Consider the following 17,300-nt stretch of genomic DNA (forward strand, 5'->3'; position numbering starts at 1 on the left):
TCAGAGAAGATACTTTGTATTATAGTCTCAGTGTTTTGAATTTTGTTGAGGGTTCCTTTGTGGACTAAGATGTAGTCTGTTCTGGAAAACGTTCTATGTTTGTTGGAAAAGAATGTGGACTTTGCTGCTGTTGGGTCAAGTGTTTTATATGTGTCTGTGAGGTCAAGTTGGTTGGTTGTAGCCTTTAGCTCTTCTGCATCTTTGTTGAGTTTCTTTCTAAATGTTCTGTCCTTTACTGAGAGTGGTATGTTGAAGTCTTCTACTATTATTGTATAACTGTCTTTCTCTTTTCAGTGCTATTAGAGTTTGTTTTTTGTGTTTTGGAGCCCTCTCATTGGGTGCATAGATGTTTATTACGGTTATGCCTTCATGATGGATTGTCCCTTTGATCATTATGTAATGCCGTTCTTTGTCTCTTAAGGTGGATTTTGTTTTAAAGTCTATTTTATCTAAGATTAGTATTGCCACTTCTACTCTTTTTTTTTTGCTTGATTTTTTTTCATCCTTTGATTTTTAATATATTTATGTCATTGTTTCTAAGGTGTGTCTCTTGTATATAGCATATTGATGGGTCCTGTTTTTTTGTTTGTTTTTAATCCATTCTGTCACTCTGTCTCCTTATGGGTACATTTAAGCCATTTACATTCAGTGTGATTATTGATAGCTGTGAGATTGTTCCTGTCATTTTGTAGTGCCTTTTTTTTTTCATGGTGCTGACATTTTCTTTGTTCCTGTTACTCCCCTGTGCTGAATTCCTTTTATTTGTGGATCTTTTTTCCTTTATTTCATTTTTGTAGATTTTGTGTTTACAGAGACTTTGTTTTTCTTCTTTATTTTGATGAGTAAGTTTGTTGCCTTTCTTTGTGGTTACCTTGAAATTTACCCCTATCTTCCTAAGTTTAAACCAGTCTTTTATTGGTATTGCCTTGACTTCCTCTCCATTTGAAAGCTCTATACCTACACCTTTATTCCCTCTTTTATTGTTCTGACGTTGTTGTCATTTTCAAATTGAACCCTGGTTTCGTATTGTATATTTTTTAGTTTTATTTTATCCTTGAGAGTTCATTACCTAGTTTGGTGTCTGGTTGATGCAGTCTCGGGTCCTAGATTCATATTGTTGTTTGATGATATTGGTTCTCTAACCAAAGGACTTCCTTTAATAATTCTTGTAATTTTGCTTTGGTTTTTATGTATTCCCTTAATTTCTGTTTATCTGGAAATGTCCTCATTTCACTGTCATATTTCAGTGAGAGTTTTGCAGCATATATTATTCTTGGTTGGCAATTTTTTTCTTTCAAGGTTTTATATATGTCATCCCATTGACTTCTTGTCTGCACGGTTTGTTCCGAGTAATCAGAGCTTAGACTTACTGTTGCCCCTTTGTATGTGACTTTTTGTTTTTCTCAAGCTGCTCTCAGGATTCTTTCTTTGTCTTTGGTTTTAGTGAGTGTGACTATAATATGTCTCGGTGATTTTCTTTAGCGGTCTATCCTGTATTTCATTTGTTGAGCTTCTTGGATTGTCAGCTTTTCACCTTTCATGATATTAGTTTTCTGTCAGCAAATCTTCGATGATCCTCTCTGTGTTTTCCATTTTCTCCCCCTGTTCTGGAACTCTGATCACATATAGATTTTTGTTTTTGATTGCCTCCCACTTAATTCTCTACCTTTCTTCATTTTTCTTCATTCTTTTCTCTGACTTTTCCTCAAATGAAATGGTATCCAAGGATTTGTCTTCAATTTTGCTGATCCTCTCTTCCAGTGTTTCAAATTTGCTCTTAAAACCTTCTATGGCACTATTTCTGAAATTTTGTTGTGTATCTGTTGGATTTCTAATTGCTGTTTTTGTATTATTTCCAGTTGTTTGTTTATTTTGACATTTTGTTTCTGTATTATTTTCCTGAATTGTTCCATTCTTTTGTTTGTGTTTTCTATGATTTTCCTGTATTTTCCATGATTTTGTCTATTTTTTTCCATCGTCTTTTGGAGAGCCCTGAATATTAGAGCTTTGTATTCCCTATCAGGTAATTCCAAAAAAAAAAAAAAATTTTTTTTTCTTCTATCCAAAGGTCATCTGGTATTTTATATTGGACTCATTTTGGAGCCATCCTGTCTCTTTTTTTTTATGTTTTGATATTGTCTGCTGTCTTCAAGACAGTCAGTAATTATTTTCTTCATTTATTAATTGTAGATTTGGTTGTTCTGTCCTGCTTTTTTGTATTATTTGGTTATTTCTGGGCATGCGGGCTGGACGTTCTTGTTTGCTCGCCTGTGGGCATGATACTTCTCACAGTCGCTCACCTATGGTGCAGCAGGGTAGGTCCAGCGTATGGGAAGGGGCAGGAATGGGTATTTGCAGCACGTCCTGGGGCCCACAGTGTGGGGCTTGGGAGCAGAGATGGCACATGGTGCCAGCTGGACAGGAGAAAGGAAAGGAAGGAGGTGAGAGAGAGAGAAGAAACAAAAAGAAGCCAAAACAACAACAACCAAAGATGGCACTGAAGGAGCCAGCTGGTGGGGGCTGAGCAAATCTAAGCAGCATGGAACTGACATCTCTCTGGCCAAGCGACCACGGCTTGCAGGAAAGCAGCAGAAGCTGCGCAGGGGGAAGAAGGGTGGGGTTGGGAAAGCATGTATCTCTGGTTACTGGGTGCTCTGTCTCCTGCTGGGAGCTCTGCGAAGTTGCCTTCCTGTACTCCCTTTCCATTGTTCTTGGTGGCTGAGGGGTCCGAGATGGTGAGTCCATGCCACATTAGCTGGTAGGGGACCTCCACTCTGTAGCTCTCTTTGTTCTCTGTTCTCTGTCAGTTTCTTATTCCATTCAGTGCTTGATTGAGTTCTTTATCCCTTCATTTGATGCTTAGGGTTCTAGGACTTACGTTTGTATCTGTTTTACTTAGTTTTTCGGATCTTTGCTGCAGAAGGACAACGGTGTGGAATCTTTGGGGTTCCATATGTATAGCATCATATCTGCGAGTAGGGGTAGTTTTACTTCTTCATTTCCCATTTGGACGCCCTTTCTTTTTCTTGCCCAGGTAGGACTTTCACTATTTCTTGATTCAGGGTTGTTAAAGCAGTATAAGGGAGTTATAAGAGAAGACAGTCTTCTTCAGGAGCTCATAGTGTGATTGGTGGACAAAATAACATGCATCAATAATCGGGAACGAGACAGGGTTGTACGTGGTATGTATCAAGTGACTTGTACAGATCATAAGTTTAGGGGACAGAGAGATCATGTGTGCTGGAGAGGTTCCAGAGGTTTTACATGGGAGAATGATTTCAGCTTACCTTTAAAGGATGGGCAGGTTTTGAATAGGTAAACAAAAAGCAAGAGTGCACTCCAGGCAGTGTGGATAGTGAGGGTAAAGACACAGCTGTACATATTTTGGAAGTGTAATAAGGAAGCCATGCTGTCTGGAGAGGCTGTGGTTGTGGGTGTAGAAATAAGTTGTGGGCGGGGGAGGGGGGTAGGTAGATCAGGAGCCAGAACATGGATAACCTTCAATGCCAGTTCAGGGAGGATACCTTCGATGCTTTCATCAGTGTGTGCTTTGTGTGTTTTTGTCATTTGTGGATTAGCTTCTTACCTACAGAAAGCAAAATCTGTCTTTATAAAAAACTAGAACCATGAAGACCAATCAAACCACCTTTTGGGGAGCTGGGAGGTGTGGGACATGATTGACATTCAGATACATTTTTTCAGCTATACTCAAGAGAGTGACACCTTTTCATCCTGTTTCTCCTGCAGCCCGTGTGACCCCAACCCTACCAAAACAGGACCGCCCTGTGCGTGAGGGGACCCGGGTAGCCTCCATTGAGACAGGCTTGGCTGCAGCAGCTGCAAAGTTGGCCCAGCAGGTAGGTGCTGACACCCCAGGCAATGGTCCTGCTACTTATCCCTGTTTGACTTAAAGCCTCAAAACTCAGACCTTCAGGCTGATAGGATCCCACTGTTGTCTTACTGGGTAGTGGGTAACCTTTGGTCTTTATCCGTGGTAGAGTCCCAATCCCCTCCTATATACTTCACACCCCAACTTATTAACATACTGCTTCCACTGGTTACATATTTGGTATGAAAGAAAATACGGGGCCAGGGAAAGACCCTTGCTAATATCACTTGCCTTCCTGGATATGTAAAAACCTCTCAGTTGGGAAGGGCCAAGTCTGTCCTTGGGTGAGAGCATTTACCCTCAATGACACCTCAAGAAGGTGACTCAGCTGAGTACACTCAAGGTCTCAGCCACCGACTAGTACTGTAATTTGGTATATTGGAAAGAGGTTTTTCTTGTTTTCTTTACCAAATACTATTGCCTTGATCTTCATCCCCTGCTTCCTAAGAAAACTCCACCGCTACTTTTTGTCCTAAAGGGCCATCTTCACTAGAATCAAGTTCACCCCCAAACATTACAGTTTACAGCGTTCTTTAACCTGTGTAATGTGCTCAGTGACTCTGGGAGCAGTTGGAGATGAATCTTCTAATTCTTCCCTTATCAATATCCCCTTAGCTCCTCATATCATATCCTGCAGCTTAGAGCATTTATTGAATATCTGCTGTATGCTAGGTGCTTCCATTTACAATGTCTCATGTAACATGCCCAATAGCCCCGTTCAATGGGTGGTATTTTCATCATTTTACAGGTGAAGAAAATGAGACTCTCTTTAAGTGACTAGTCCAGGATAATACAGCCAGTAAATGGAGGAGACAAGATTCAAACTCATATCCTCTAACCTCAAATTTCATGTTACTTGCTATTTAAATAAAATGAAATAGTTAAATGTTTATAGAATTAAGTAAATCCTATTTTAATAAAATTTAATAGACTTGTTTTTCATATGATGTTCTGTGGAGCTCTAGAGTTGCTTAGAAATGTCTCAGAGGCTATCATTGGGAGCCAGCAGAAACCAAGCTGGCAAAACAGCCCTTCTTTGACCAGAACTTCTCTGTGTTGCGTATATGCAAGATGTATATGTAAGATGTGATTTGATAAAAGGGGTTCTACTGCTTTAAATAAACAGATAAATTAATGAAAGGTGTGAAAACTACTGTTAGTGCCTTTTAAGGACCTCACTTCTGTTTGGAATTACCTCAATGAAGAGGTTTTGAAATTGGGGAGGGGTTTTGTAGGCTAAGCTTCTGGTAGGGAACAAGGAGGCATTCCAGGAAAAAGGGACTCCTTGATATAGCACACAAGGTCCTCTTGATTTGGTCTTAGTCACCTCTCCTCTCTTGCCTGCCAGCCCTTCATAGATGCACTTTACAACCATACTGCATTGTGGTACTCATGTAATATGCATGGTACTCATAGTTCAGTCATCATATCAGATTGTTTTATGCCTCTGTCCCTTTACACAAGCTTCTGCCCATTGGGCATCATGTTCCTTCAGACATCTTACCTAACATCCCTTCACAACACCTATTACCAATTTATTTCATTAGCCTCCTTCTGTGCTTCCATAGCATTCTCTCATGGTACTTACAATCATAAATATACTTTTCTGTGACCCTTATTAAACTCTTAAGTGCCCCTGGGGTGGGGATATATCTAAGTCAACTTGGTATTCCCATTATGCTAAGCACACGTATCTACTTAGTGTTGGAGTGAGTGAATGAATGAATAATCAGATATTTCTGGATTGGAAGCTTCATGTTGGGGAATGGGGTAAGATAAATAGTGGTTAAAAGCATGAATTCTGGAGCTAGCCTACTTGGGCTTGAATCCTGCCTCTGCCACTTGGGCAAGTTACTTAACATCTCTGTGCCTCAATTTCCTCATAGATTTTGTATGAAGATTAAATGAGGTAATACATGTAAAAGCTTTTAGAACGGTACTTGGCACAGAGCAAGTGCCTTAGACATGTTAGCTATGTTAGCCTTTCATCATTATCATCATGGGTTGGCTAGGCGTAAGTGGGCAGACTGGAAGGATATACACACCAGGTCAGGAGCTTGAACTTGGGTAGAAACCTGCTAACAGTTTTTTGAGTAAAGAAATTGGCAAGATAAAAGTGGTCTAGTCATAAGACAGTCTAATCTTCTGTGAGGGTGTCTGGATGAGAAAGAGATTGGTGGCAAAGGAAGAAAAACTTAGGCTAAGTGATCTAGATGTGAAGAGATAATTTCTGGATTAGGATGAGAGAAATGGGAGCAGAAATGCAATTCCTGGAATGGGTGGAATAGCAGTGTGGCTGAGAGCAGAGATCTGAAGCTAGGTGGCTTGGGTCTAAATCCTGGCTTGGCCACTTATTGGTCCCCTAACCTTGGGGAAAAGACTTAACCTCTCTGTGCCACAGTTTTCTTTATCCTTAAAATGGGATTATAGTTCTTACTTTTCAGGTTCTTATAAGTATTAAATGAGTAAATATAGAACAGTGCCTGGCATGTATTGCTAATATTATTATTCTTGTCCCCCAGAAATTCCTATGGTAGCCACAGCCTGTCAGATCTTCCGAGTGGCAGGAGTAGGCCTGTGTTGCCAAGAGAAGGCAAAGAAATGTAACCATTGTGTTGGTCTGTGTGGCTGTGTAGCATTTCAGAAGGTGAAGTCGTTCACATGCTCTCAGCACCACCTTTTCCAGGTTCTCAGGGCTCCAGATGCCCACTATACAGGTACCCACTATGCAGTGGATAGTAGAGCCATAAAGCAATGGATGGATGGAATCTAAGACACTGGGAGAAGTGACACAGCTCCTTATTCATCCCTCTCATCCAAAATTGAGGTTTTAAGACCCAGTGACCTGGAGGATTGTCAAGTCCTCTGTTAAAAAGACCAGCAAAAGGAAGAGAAGCCATTATAAGAGATGAAACTAAAAATAATAATTTACCACTTGTTGAGTTCCTCCTGCTTAGTGCTGTGTGTTTTTACATTTTTTTAATTTAATCTTTCCAACAACCCTGAAAAACAGATATTATTTTCCCCATTTTACAGATGAGGCAACTGCGATTCAGAAAGGTTAGTAACTTGACCAAGGTCACACAATTTAGGAAGTCACAAGCCTGGATTTAAACTTAGATTTATCTCATTGCAAAGTTAATATTTTTTTCTATTCTTAGGTCTTCCATCTTGAAGTTTATAGGTTCTGTGTTGAGTAGACCTGGGCTGAATACTGGACTCAAACTACTTTTCAGATGTGAAGCTTTAGGCTCAAGTTCCTTAATATCCCTGCACCTCAGTTTTCTCATCTGTAAAATGAGGATTTTTCTTTCTCAAGGCTGTTAGGAGAATTAAATGAGATAAAGTACCTTAGCTGCTGGCATAAATTTAGCTATTATTAATAGAAGTGTCCATGGTCTACCTCATTAGTGGCAATGCTAGGACCGAAACCCAAATTTCCTAACTCATTTACCAAAGAGATAACCTTGGATATTGGAAGGCCTCTGTGTTGTGTGTACGTTCAGGCTAGACTGAGGGGGTGTCCATTATCCAGTTCCCTTTCTGGGAAATTTTCTTTTCTTTTTTCCACTCCTGAACTCTCCCCTCCCACTTGGCTTGTGTTTCAGGAGCTGCAGAAGACCCAAAAGAAGAAATATGTCAAGAAGAAACCTTTGCTGAAGGAGGTAGAACAACCTCGCCCTCAAGACTCCAATCTCAACCTGGCAACACCAGCCCCTCCTCTGGCCACTACACCCCAGCTTTTCAACCCCCTGCCACCTCCTGAGCCTAAACAAGAGGCCCTGTCAGGAAGCCTTGCTGACCATGAGTATACTGCTCGTCCCAATGCCTTTGGCATGGCCCAGGCAAACCGCAGCACTACACCCATGGCCCCCGGTGTCTTCTTGACCCAGCGGCGCCCTTCAATTGGCTCCCAGAGCAATCAGTCAGGACAAGGTACAACTACCGTATGGTTGTAGAAGTGAGAAGGATCTTAGGGCCACCTACTCCAACCTCTAAGTTCTTTGATAAATGAGAACACCAGGGAGGGACACTGAGGGTTAATCTAAGAAGCATGGACTTGATCCCAGAGGTAATGGTGTTGTAGCATTGAATGGTGTTAAGCAGAGAGATCAGGTTTGGGTTTAGAAAGATTCTTCTGGTGGCCAGAGTGGAGGGTGGACTGTATATGGGAAATCTAGGGAGGAGACAAATACACAGATTCAGGAAGGAATAAAGAGGGGCTGGGGCTCTGGCAGAGGAAGTAGAGAGGTAGAGAAAAAAATTAATCAAATATGAAAGAAGTCAAAAAGGACATGGGAGGTGATTTGATATGAGGAAAGAGGAAGAGGCAAGAGAGAGGGGAGTCAAGCCCCTTCTTTTCCTCACTTTGGCCCTCAAAGCCCAGTCCCTAGAGTGCTCAGCTCAAGGAGGGTGAGTTTGGTATGACATTAGAGTGATGGGGACAGGGATTTCTAATGAAACAAGGCCCTGAGGATAACAAATTCAAATATACTGAGCTACAGTCACTAACTAGGTGCGTGTCCAATCCTGGTGGTCAGGATAAGAGGACACAGTAGCACAATCACCTCCCTGCAGAATTAAGGAGGCAAAATGATTGAGACCAAAGCAGTGGGGGAAAGGAACTGGACAGATTGTAACCAGAGCACAGGTAGTTCATAGCTGCTGCAGGAGGTCATAGGAAAAAGAGCAAAGGCATGTAATGTTGAATGTAAGTAGTTAACAAGAACTTCTTGCTTACGGTGGGCTGGAAGCCAGGCCTTAGGATGGGGAGACTTACTGGGCAGAGGAAAAGAGAAGGGAGGTGGCCTGAGGACCATTGGCAAAGTTGATGCTGAAGCCCTTGCCCAAGCTGCGGGGGGACCTTGCTTACCTCTCCCTTCCCCTACAGGAAAGCGTCCCAAAAAGGGCCTGGCCACAGCAAAGCAGAGACTCGGCCGTATCCTGAAAATCCACAGAAATGGCAAACTCCTTCTGTGAGCCCCCCCTATACTCCTTCCCCCACCCCTTCACCCCCATTACCTTCTCCATTGTCGACTTTTGGGGCACTCCTGGATCCTGTCTGCCCCAGACAAGGTGCTGAGGTGCATTGTCCTGCTTTCCTGGGACTGACCAAAGGCATGGACTCCCCCATGGACCCCTCCACCAACTTCTCCCAACTCTTTTCCCCACTTCCACTAAAGCATCCTGCCTGCCTTCTCCGTTCCCCTGAGTAGCAGGTAAATGGGAATGGCGTCCAGCTGACAAGAGCCCTCTTTGCTGCTGCTCCAACCCATTTTCCTTTTACTTGCCTTGTCTGCCCTTTACTCTCGCCACCCTGCCCCAGAGCCAGAAGGCAGCATGAAGAGAGCCTGGGTCCCTCGGTATTTCCCTGGTCATGAAGTGGGAGGCCCAGCACTTGACACTTTCTGCAGTTCCAGTCCTGTCTCCAGAAGCCTGCCTATTTCTGTCCACTGTTCCTTCCCCTTCTTTCTCCCAGTCTAGTGGACGTGCCCCACCTCCACACTTGTGGAGAAGGGTCTAGCCTCTGCTCCCTCATGCCAAATGCTTCATGGAAATAAAGAGGCAGGCCCAGAGTGTTCTTACTGCCCCACTGTGGGCCGTTTTCAGAGATGGCATAGAAAGGACATGGGCTGACTTCACTCATCCTTGAGAAGAAGGGAGATTCCTGTCACTTCTCAAGGTGGGGAGAGGACAGATGCCTATGTCTTTGACCATGACTTTGCAGCCTATTGGAGGAAGCTGCTTTTAGGTGGCTACAGGTGAAGCCCCTTGTCCCAGGGTGAGCTCCAGGGATTTGCCTGGACTTTGAGGTCCTGCAGAACATTATCAACATGGCTGTGGCTGGACCCCAGCAGGTGAAAAGCCATCTCCCAGAAACCTGAAAGCACCTGTGACTGAAGCAGATAACCCTGGCCTTATGGCCTGCTCCCTTCACCTGTATCACAGAGCACAGCCTAGACCTTCTGGAGGGGTTGTGGTGGGACAGCTCACCCCTGGGTCCGCCATTGGAAACCTCCCTACTTCTTTCCCCACCTGAGGTCTTGGTCTGAAGAAGACTTCAGGACTCACATCTTCACTCCTGGGCCTTTGCACTTCCAGACGTCAGGTCAGCACTCAAGCAGAGTTCAGATGGGCCACTCATGAGCCCAAGCCTAGTAGAAGAGACGTCCCTCTGTGAAGGAGCGGATAATCTGATCCTCCCCTTCTCCTCTTCTTCCCTTTGTGGATCCTCTCCATTGTCCTCTTCCCTCTCCCACCCCACCTCCCTGCCTCCTACCTGTTTTGCCTCACTGGCAATCTGCACTTGATGGAAAACCCCCTCTTCTTTCCTTTTTGCCACTGCCCAAGTGGAGTGTATCTTTGCCCTCTACCCCCCCCCCGCCCCCCACTATAACCTCACTCCAACTTGCCCAGTGCTTCTGGGGAATTTAACCATGCAGGCCACAGGGAATATGTGAGGCTTCCCTTGTCTTCTTTGTTTCTCCAGTTTGTCTTTCTTTTCTCCACAGTCCTGCCTCTACTCCCCTTCCTTGGAATCAGGGGTCCCTCAGCCCCATTAGCTTTTTCTACATTGGGGACCCCAGGGGCCAAGCATTCCTCCATCTAGTCACACCAAAGGCAAAATGCCTGGCTACCTCCCCCCAGCACATGAAGCCCCTACTCCCTCCCCTCTATTTCTACCCAGCTTTGCTTATCTTAGGGATTTGAAGGCAGCAGAGGGTAGTGAGGGGGAGGGAAGGGGAGGCCTGTGTCCCTGTGAAGGCATCTGCCCCACTAGGTCCTGACTGCTGTAACCAAGACCAGGTCTCCAGCCCTTCTGCCCATTAACACCCCTCTTGATCTTTCAAAGGCAGCTAATTACTAGCAAATCCCCCTGGTCCCAGACCTCTTGCCCATTGTTTCTTTGTTAGAAGTTTCTGTGGAGCTGAAGCCCAACCTCCATTTGACTGGGTTTTGTTTAGTTTGGTTGGGTTCTCATAATTTCTTGTTTGTTGTTTTGTGTTGTTTCAAATGAAAAGCAAGTTTACCCTCAGAGTTACACTTTTCCAAAGAGACTAGTGTGCTTTTTTTGTTTCATGTTCTAAGTGTTTGAAGTGAGTTGGGGAGGGGTTGGGGGTGATAGTAACCAAGGTTTAGAACATGGTAAGAGAGTTATCTCTGGTCTCCACTCCCTAGCAGAGAGCTGGGATAGGGGAAGGGGAGAGAGGATTTCTATTCACCTTTAATATATTTTTTACAAAAAAAAAAAGCAAACAATTTAAAAAACAAGCCCACCGCTTCTGTACATGTCTAAATATATTTTTAGAAGTGGGTAGAATTGTGAATTTCTGATGCAGGACCTTTTTATAAACAGGTTAGAGTAGCATCATCCAGACTTCTCTGTTGGTTTTTTTCCCCCCTGCTTTTTTCTTATGTTGTGTTACTAATGTAATTTATATTTTTTTTAGATCCTCCCTTTCCTATAGAGATAAAAGTGATTTATCTTAGCAATTGCTTTGCTTGGTCTTTTTTTGGTGGTGGTGGTGGCGGTGGTGGTGATGGTGAGAAGTGGAGTCCAGGAGTGCCTTCTTGTCTTTGCACATTCTCTGTCTGTCTCTCCCTCCCTACCATCAACTCAGCAAGTTGTCCTTGGACACTTCTCTGGTGCCCAACCTTGTGCCTGGGGTGGAGACGGAACAGGATCCCTGCCTTCAGAAGGAACACATCCACACACCCAAAATAGGCAATCAGAATTGCAGTGGACCAAAAAGAAAGGGTACAACAATTCAAAGGGACCTGACAGGTTCCTTGGGAGGGCTTTCCATAGCTTCCACAGGCTGTTTTTAATGACTCCACCTATTGTCCTCTTTCTGCAAATGTGTTTTTTTGTTTTTTCTCTCTTTCTCTGACATACTACTCCAAGCACTTGTGGTACAATTTGGACTTCATTACTGTGCTTGGGGCCAGTGCAAGGATAGAATATAATTGTCAGAGCTAATACCTAACTCTTCCCAGTGCCAGGCACTGCTCTAAGTGCTTTATGTATATTGACTTATTTCATCCTCATGAACATCCTCATCCTACTAATTAAGAAACAGAATAACCTTCCAGGATCACACATGTAGTAAGTTGTGGAACCAGCCTGGTTCCAGAGTCTGTGTTCTTATCACTCTGATCTGCCACCTATCACTGATAACCGTTACCATATATTAAGTGCCTTTTGTGTGTCAGGCATTGGGCTAGGGGTTTACTTCGGATATCTCATTTTATCCTGACTGACAACCCAATGTAGTAGATACTAGCCCTATTTTACAGATGAAGAGACTGAAACTTGATAGTGATCTTCCACAGCTGGATTCTGCCTAACCCCAAAGCTCATTCTTTCCCAAGTTCACTGTGTTAGAAAATCTTTTGGGGCACGATCATCCAACAGATGTTTACTGAGCACCTATTGTGTGCAAAGTGAAAATTGTGTCCTGAGGAGAGCCCCTGGGATGATGTTGGGAGCCTCAGTTCCTAAGTCACCTACACCCTGACTCTGACCCACGGCAGGCAGCTTGCTGGCTGAGGTTCAACTGTAAAAGGAGTTTAAACTTAACCAGGATTTCTCCTTCCTGGAGATTCTTCTGTGGGTCTGGGGTGAGGCTGTCTGAATTTGGCACCTAGTGGTTAAATGACTTCCTCCAGCTCTCACAATCTAAATCTTGGTATTAGGCAGGATTCCTGCCAGTAAGGTGATGTCTTTTTTAATAGAAAAGGCTCACAAAATCCAGGGTATTGATTGGGAACTGTATCTCCTGGTAGAAAGGCAACAGGAAAGAGGAAGAGGGAGGTCAGAGCCCTTTCAGTAATGATGGGCTTGGTTCTCTTTGTCCCCAACTCCCACCCCACACTCTCCAGTGAGAGGCCAAGGCCTCAGATTAGAGGATAAGCTATCATCTCAGTCACCTTACTTACTCCTCAGTCCAGGCAGGAGGTGCCGGCAGACCAGAGGCTCCTGTCTAAAAATTGGGAAGGGAACAGGACACCCAACCTCAGAGTTCCCTCATTCCGGCGTAGAGTGGAAAAGTATACTGGACTGGTTGCTAAGAGCCCACCTTTTCAATGACTAACCAAGTAATCTGGGAGACATTAATTGTCTGGCTCTCAGTTTCTATATTTGCCAGATGGAATTATCTCCACTATGAGGCCCTCTGAAATGTTGATCATCTCTAACCTGTCTGGATTCTTTTGATTCTCAAACTGAATCTTCTAGCCCTGACTTGTCCTGAGTACAGATCCCCATTTCTGTTTGCTTATGTTGCCCCTGGCTCAACTGCATGGGCCCCTCCATGTCCATCAGGACTCTATTCACACCAAGTTGACTGAAATGACCCTTGCCCTCCAGTAAGTTAAGTGGAGGAGAAGAACATCATTATGGTACATCACAATGATAGAAATGAGTGCACAGTGCTAGGCAGGGAAGCAGGTAGTCCAGGGAAGGCTTCCTGTCAGGGGTGATGCCTGAGCTGAAGAATGAGAAGTAATTAGCCAGTCAGGCAGAGAATGGTGGGAAGAATATTCCAAGCCAAGGCAATAACATGAATACAACAGAGGTGTAAAAAAGCATGTGCATATAGAGAAAGGCAAGCAATTTACTATAACTGGAGCTTTGACTTTCACCTGGGGTAAACATATACAGACTCTTAGAATATGTAATTTGATAAGGCATATGATCGTAATTGATTAGCTTTTAGGAATAATACTTATTTTAAAAACTCTAGCTAATGCAGAATATGTAATTATGATGTTTGTGAAAAGGCTGGACTTTATCCCATGAAGAAAAGGAACCATTAAAAGGTTTTAAGCAGACAATGGAATGATCCAACTTGCTTTAAAAAAAATCCCTTTGGCAATCTTGGACTGTGGAGGGGTGGGTGGACACTGAAGCCAGGAAGACCAGTGAGGAAATTACTCCAGGGGGCACTGTATGAACCAGAGATGGGGAGGGCATCATTATCTTCTAATGCCTCATTGAATGTCACTTTCCCTAAGGAAGCCTTCACCCAACTCTAGTCAACTCTGATCTTTCTTTTAAAGGGCAGAAATTTCGGGCTGTTTCCAGGAGGCAGAGCCATGGGGTCAGCCACTCGTACAACCCAAGAGACAGTAGACTCTATCCCCCTTTCAGCCTTCAACTCTCAAAATAGCTCACCTTCCCAGGCCACCTACTTCCCTATAGGATTACATTGTAATGCCAACACTCACCCATGAATGTGGTAAGAGAGACAATAAGACTCATTTTATATTTCCTTGTCAGGAGTTCAACCTTCCCCACGTACCATTCCATTCCATTATACACAGGCTTTCAAGTTTATCTCCCTAAAGTCCTGTCTTCACCATCCGTTGGCTTCCCATTGTTTATCAAACCCTCTGAATTTCAAGGATTCCCAGAATCTGGCCCAACCTGGACACACACTGGGCTGTGGTGGAAAAAGGATGTGCCTGGAAGTTGAGATGGCCAGTAATTTAATTCCACCTCTGGTTTTGAACTGGTTAGTTTATATTCCTTTGCCTCAATTTTATTATCTGTCAAATGAAGATATAATTCCTACCTTATAGAGTTGTTGGGAGGAATTGTAGCTAGTGTTTTTAAAGAACTTAATTCAGTGTTTGGCAGTCAAGGTGATTAGTAAATGTAGTTAATTTTACCTAGTCACAATTTGCCCAGTAGGTCCTGTAACCTTAAATAGAAGTACAGGAAAAGTAAGCCTTTGAAGGAATTGGAGAGATTATTTCAAATTGGAGAAGGAAATTGAGTTAGCTTCACAAGGGAGGTGGTGTTTGAAGGACATGGGGAGATGGCTGAGTCAATAAGGGTGGTAGGCCTTAAACTCCTTCGTAGGACGTACAACCAAATCTATGAGAAAGTTGCTGAAAGGTGCCACAGTATCTATGCCAGTTCATTATCAGCAGTCCAATTGTACAGCAGTTTATCAAAGACTCTTTTGTATCAGGCCTTGTGCAGGACACTGGAGGCTTTGACCCTCAAGGAGCATGTACATAGTACATAGACATGGAAACCTAAGTACAACATACTGGGATAAACACAATGTTAAGAATATGCACAGGGTGCTATGGAAGCATGAAGAAAAGACCCAACCCAGTCTGAGGAGCAGGAAAGGCTTCTGGGAAGAGTAACACCTGAATTGAATCTCAGAGTATTCACCAGGCAAGGAGAGGCAGAGGGATTAGTTGAAATAAAGCATTTTAAGCAAAAGAGACAGCATAAGCAAAAGTACAGCCATAAAGCAGCCAGGTATATGTGGGTGGAACTACAAACCCTTGAGTTGGGTAAGGTGGCAAGTCTTGGGAGATGAAGCTGAAGAGGTTAGCACAAACCGTATCATGGGGGCTGAATTTATGCTCCAGAATGTTCTACCTGGCAATCCTTGGGGTAAGGGAAACACTGAAAAGAACTAGCATGGACACCAGTGTAAAGGTGATTGCATGATTCCAGTTAAGATGTAATGTCTAAGCCAGGGCAGTCACTATGAAAATACCAGAGATGTTAACCCACACTTTTTTTTTCCTAATGTTCTACTATGATCATTTTCAAAAATCCAGAAAAGTCAAAATAATTCTACTGTGAACATCCATATATCATCTAGGTTCTACACTTAGCATTTCACTGTACTTCTTTATCACACATCCATCCCTCCATCATTCATCGACCCATCTTATTTTTTTTATGCGTTTCAAAATTAGTTACTGACATCAGTACACAGGCTCTTAAACATTTCGGCATGCATGTCGTTAACTAGAGTTCAATATTTGTGATTATTTCTTAGGTAAAGTATACATACAATGAAATGCACACATATTAAGAGTATAATTTCATGAGTTTTGACAAATGTCTATACTTGTGTAACCCACACCCCATCAAGATACAGAACATTATCACTCCTGAAAGTTCCCATGTGTCCCCAGTCAATCACAACACTTCTCCTTTCCAGAGTAGGCTTTGAGTTTGAAAGGGTAGAATTTGGGCCATGTTAAAATAGACATTCCAGGTAGAAGGAGGCTGGTGGCTCCCCAGCAAAAGCATGGAGATAGGTAACCAGGGGAGATGCACAAGCATTACAGTGACCTTGGATGGTTGCCTTTTAGTGTCCTATGGAGCCTTATGGTGGATCAGTGATGAAACAGTGAAGCAGAGGCATTAAGGAACATTTGGATCCTCAGGAGCTAACAGTCCAATAGGCTAGAATTCCAAATTCAGGACGCCAGCTCCAGGGGAAGGTTTTCTCTCTGCCGGCTCTGGAGGGAGGTCCTCGTCATCAGTCTTCCCTTGGTCTGAGCACATCTCCGCACAGGAACCTCAGGTCCAAAAAACATGCTCTGCTCTCAGTGCTGCTTTCTTGATAGTATGAGGTCCCCATGTCTCTCTGCTTGCTTCTCTCTTTTATATCCCAAAAGAGATTGGCTAAAGACACTGTCTAATCTTGTAGACCATATCAATATAACTGCTGCTAATCCATCTTATTACGTCATAGTGATGGGATTTACAACACATAGTGAAATCACATCAGATGATAAAATGGTAGACGGTCATACAAGGGAATCATGACCTAGCCAAGTTGACAGATATTTTGGGGGGACACAATTCAACCCATGATAGGCATCTATGCAAAACCAACAGCCAACATCATTCATAATGGAGAGAGACTGAAAACCTTCCCCTTGAGAACAGGAACAAGATAAGAATGCCCTTTGTCACCACTCCTATTTAACATTGTGCTGGAAGTCCTAGCTAAAGGAATAAGGCAAGAAAAAGAAGTAAAGGGCATCCAAATTGGTAAGGAAGAAGAAGAACTGTCCCTATTTGCAGATGATATGCTCCTATACATAGAAAACCCAAAAGACTAATCACTAACTTTATGTGGAAAGGGAAGAGATCCCAGATAAGTAAAGCACTATTGAAGAAGAATAAAGTAGAATGCCTTGCACTACCTGACCTCAGAACCTACTATACAGCTATGGTAGTCAAAACAGCCTGGTACTGGTACAATGACAGACACATTGACCAATGGAACATAATTGAGAACCCAGATGTAAATCGATCTATCTATGGTCACCTGATTTTTGACAAAGGCCCAAATTCCATCAAATGGGGAAAAGTCTTTTTAACAAATGGTGCTGGCAAAACTGAATGTGCATCTGCAAAAAAAAATAAATGAAACAAGATCCATACCTTGCAACATACACAAAAAATTCAAAATGGATCAAAGACCCATATATTAAACCAAAATATATAAAGATCATAGAAGAAGAAAATAGGGTCAATTTTAGAGGCCCTAGTACATGGCATTAACAGGATACAAACCATAACTAATAATACACAAACACCAGAAAATAAGCTAGATAGTGGAAATCTTCTAAAAATTAA

General features: G+C 43.1%; 1 protein-coding gene across 4 annotated transcripts in view; it reads left to right on the forward strand.

The window, feature by feature from the left end:
• Nucleotides 1–11,376, forward strand: part of PHF8 (PHD finger protein 8) — a 119,932-nt gene extending 108,556 nt beyond the window's left edge. For 2 of the 4 annotated variants that reach the window (XM_049872588.1, XM_049872587.1), the window contains 3 exons: nt 3,748–3,857; nt 7,498–7,825; nt 8,781–11,374. In XM_049872588.1, coding sequence (XP_049728545.1) covers nt 3,748–3,857; nt 7,498–7,825; nt 8,781–8,869 — 527 coding nt within the window. In that variant the 3' untranslated portion in view covers nt 8,870–11,374. Of the gene's footprint in view, nt 1–3,747; nt 3,858–7,497; nt 7,826–8,780 lie in introns of all 4 variants that reach the window. The other 2 variants (XM_049872589.1, XM_049872590.1) reach the window with 2 other exon arrangements.
• Nucleotides 11,377–17,300: the final 5,924 nt, after the last annotated feature.

The sequence above is a fragment of the Elephas maximus genome, chromosome X (assembly GCF_024166365.1).
Source record: "Elephas maximus indicus isolate mEleMax1 chromosome X, mEleMax1 primary haplotype, whole genome shotgun sequence".
In the NCBI taxonomy this organism is placed as follows: domain Eukaryota; kingdom Metazoa; phylum Chordata; class Mammalia; order Proboscidea; family Elephantidae; genus Elephas; species Elephas maximus.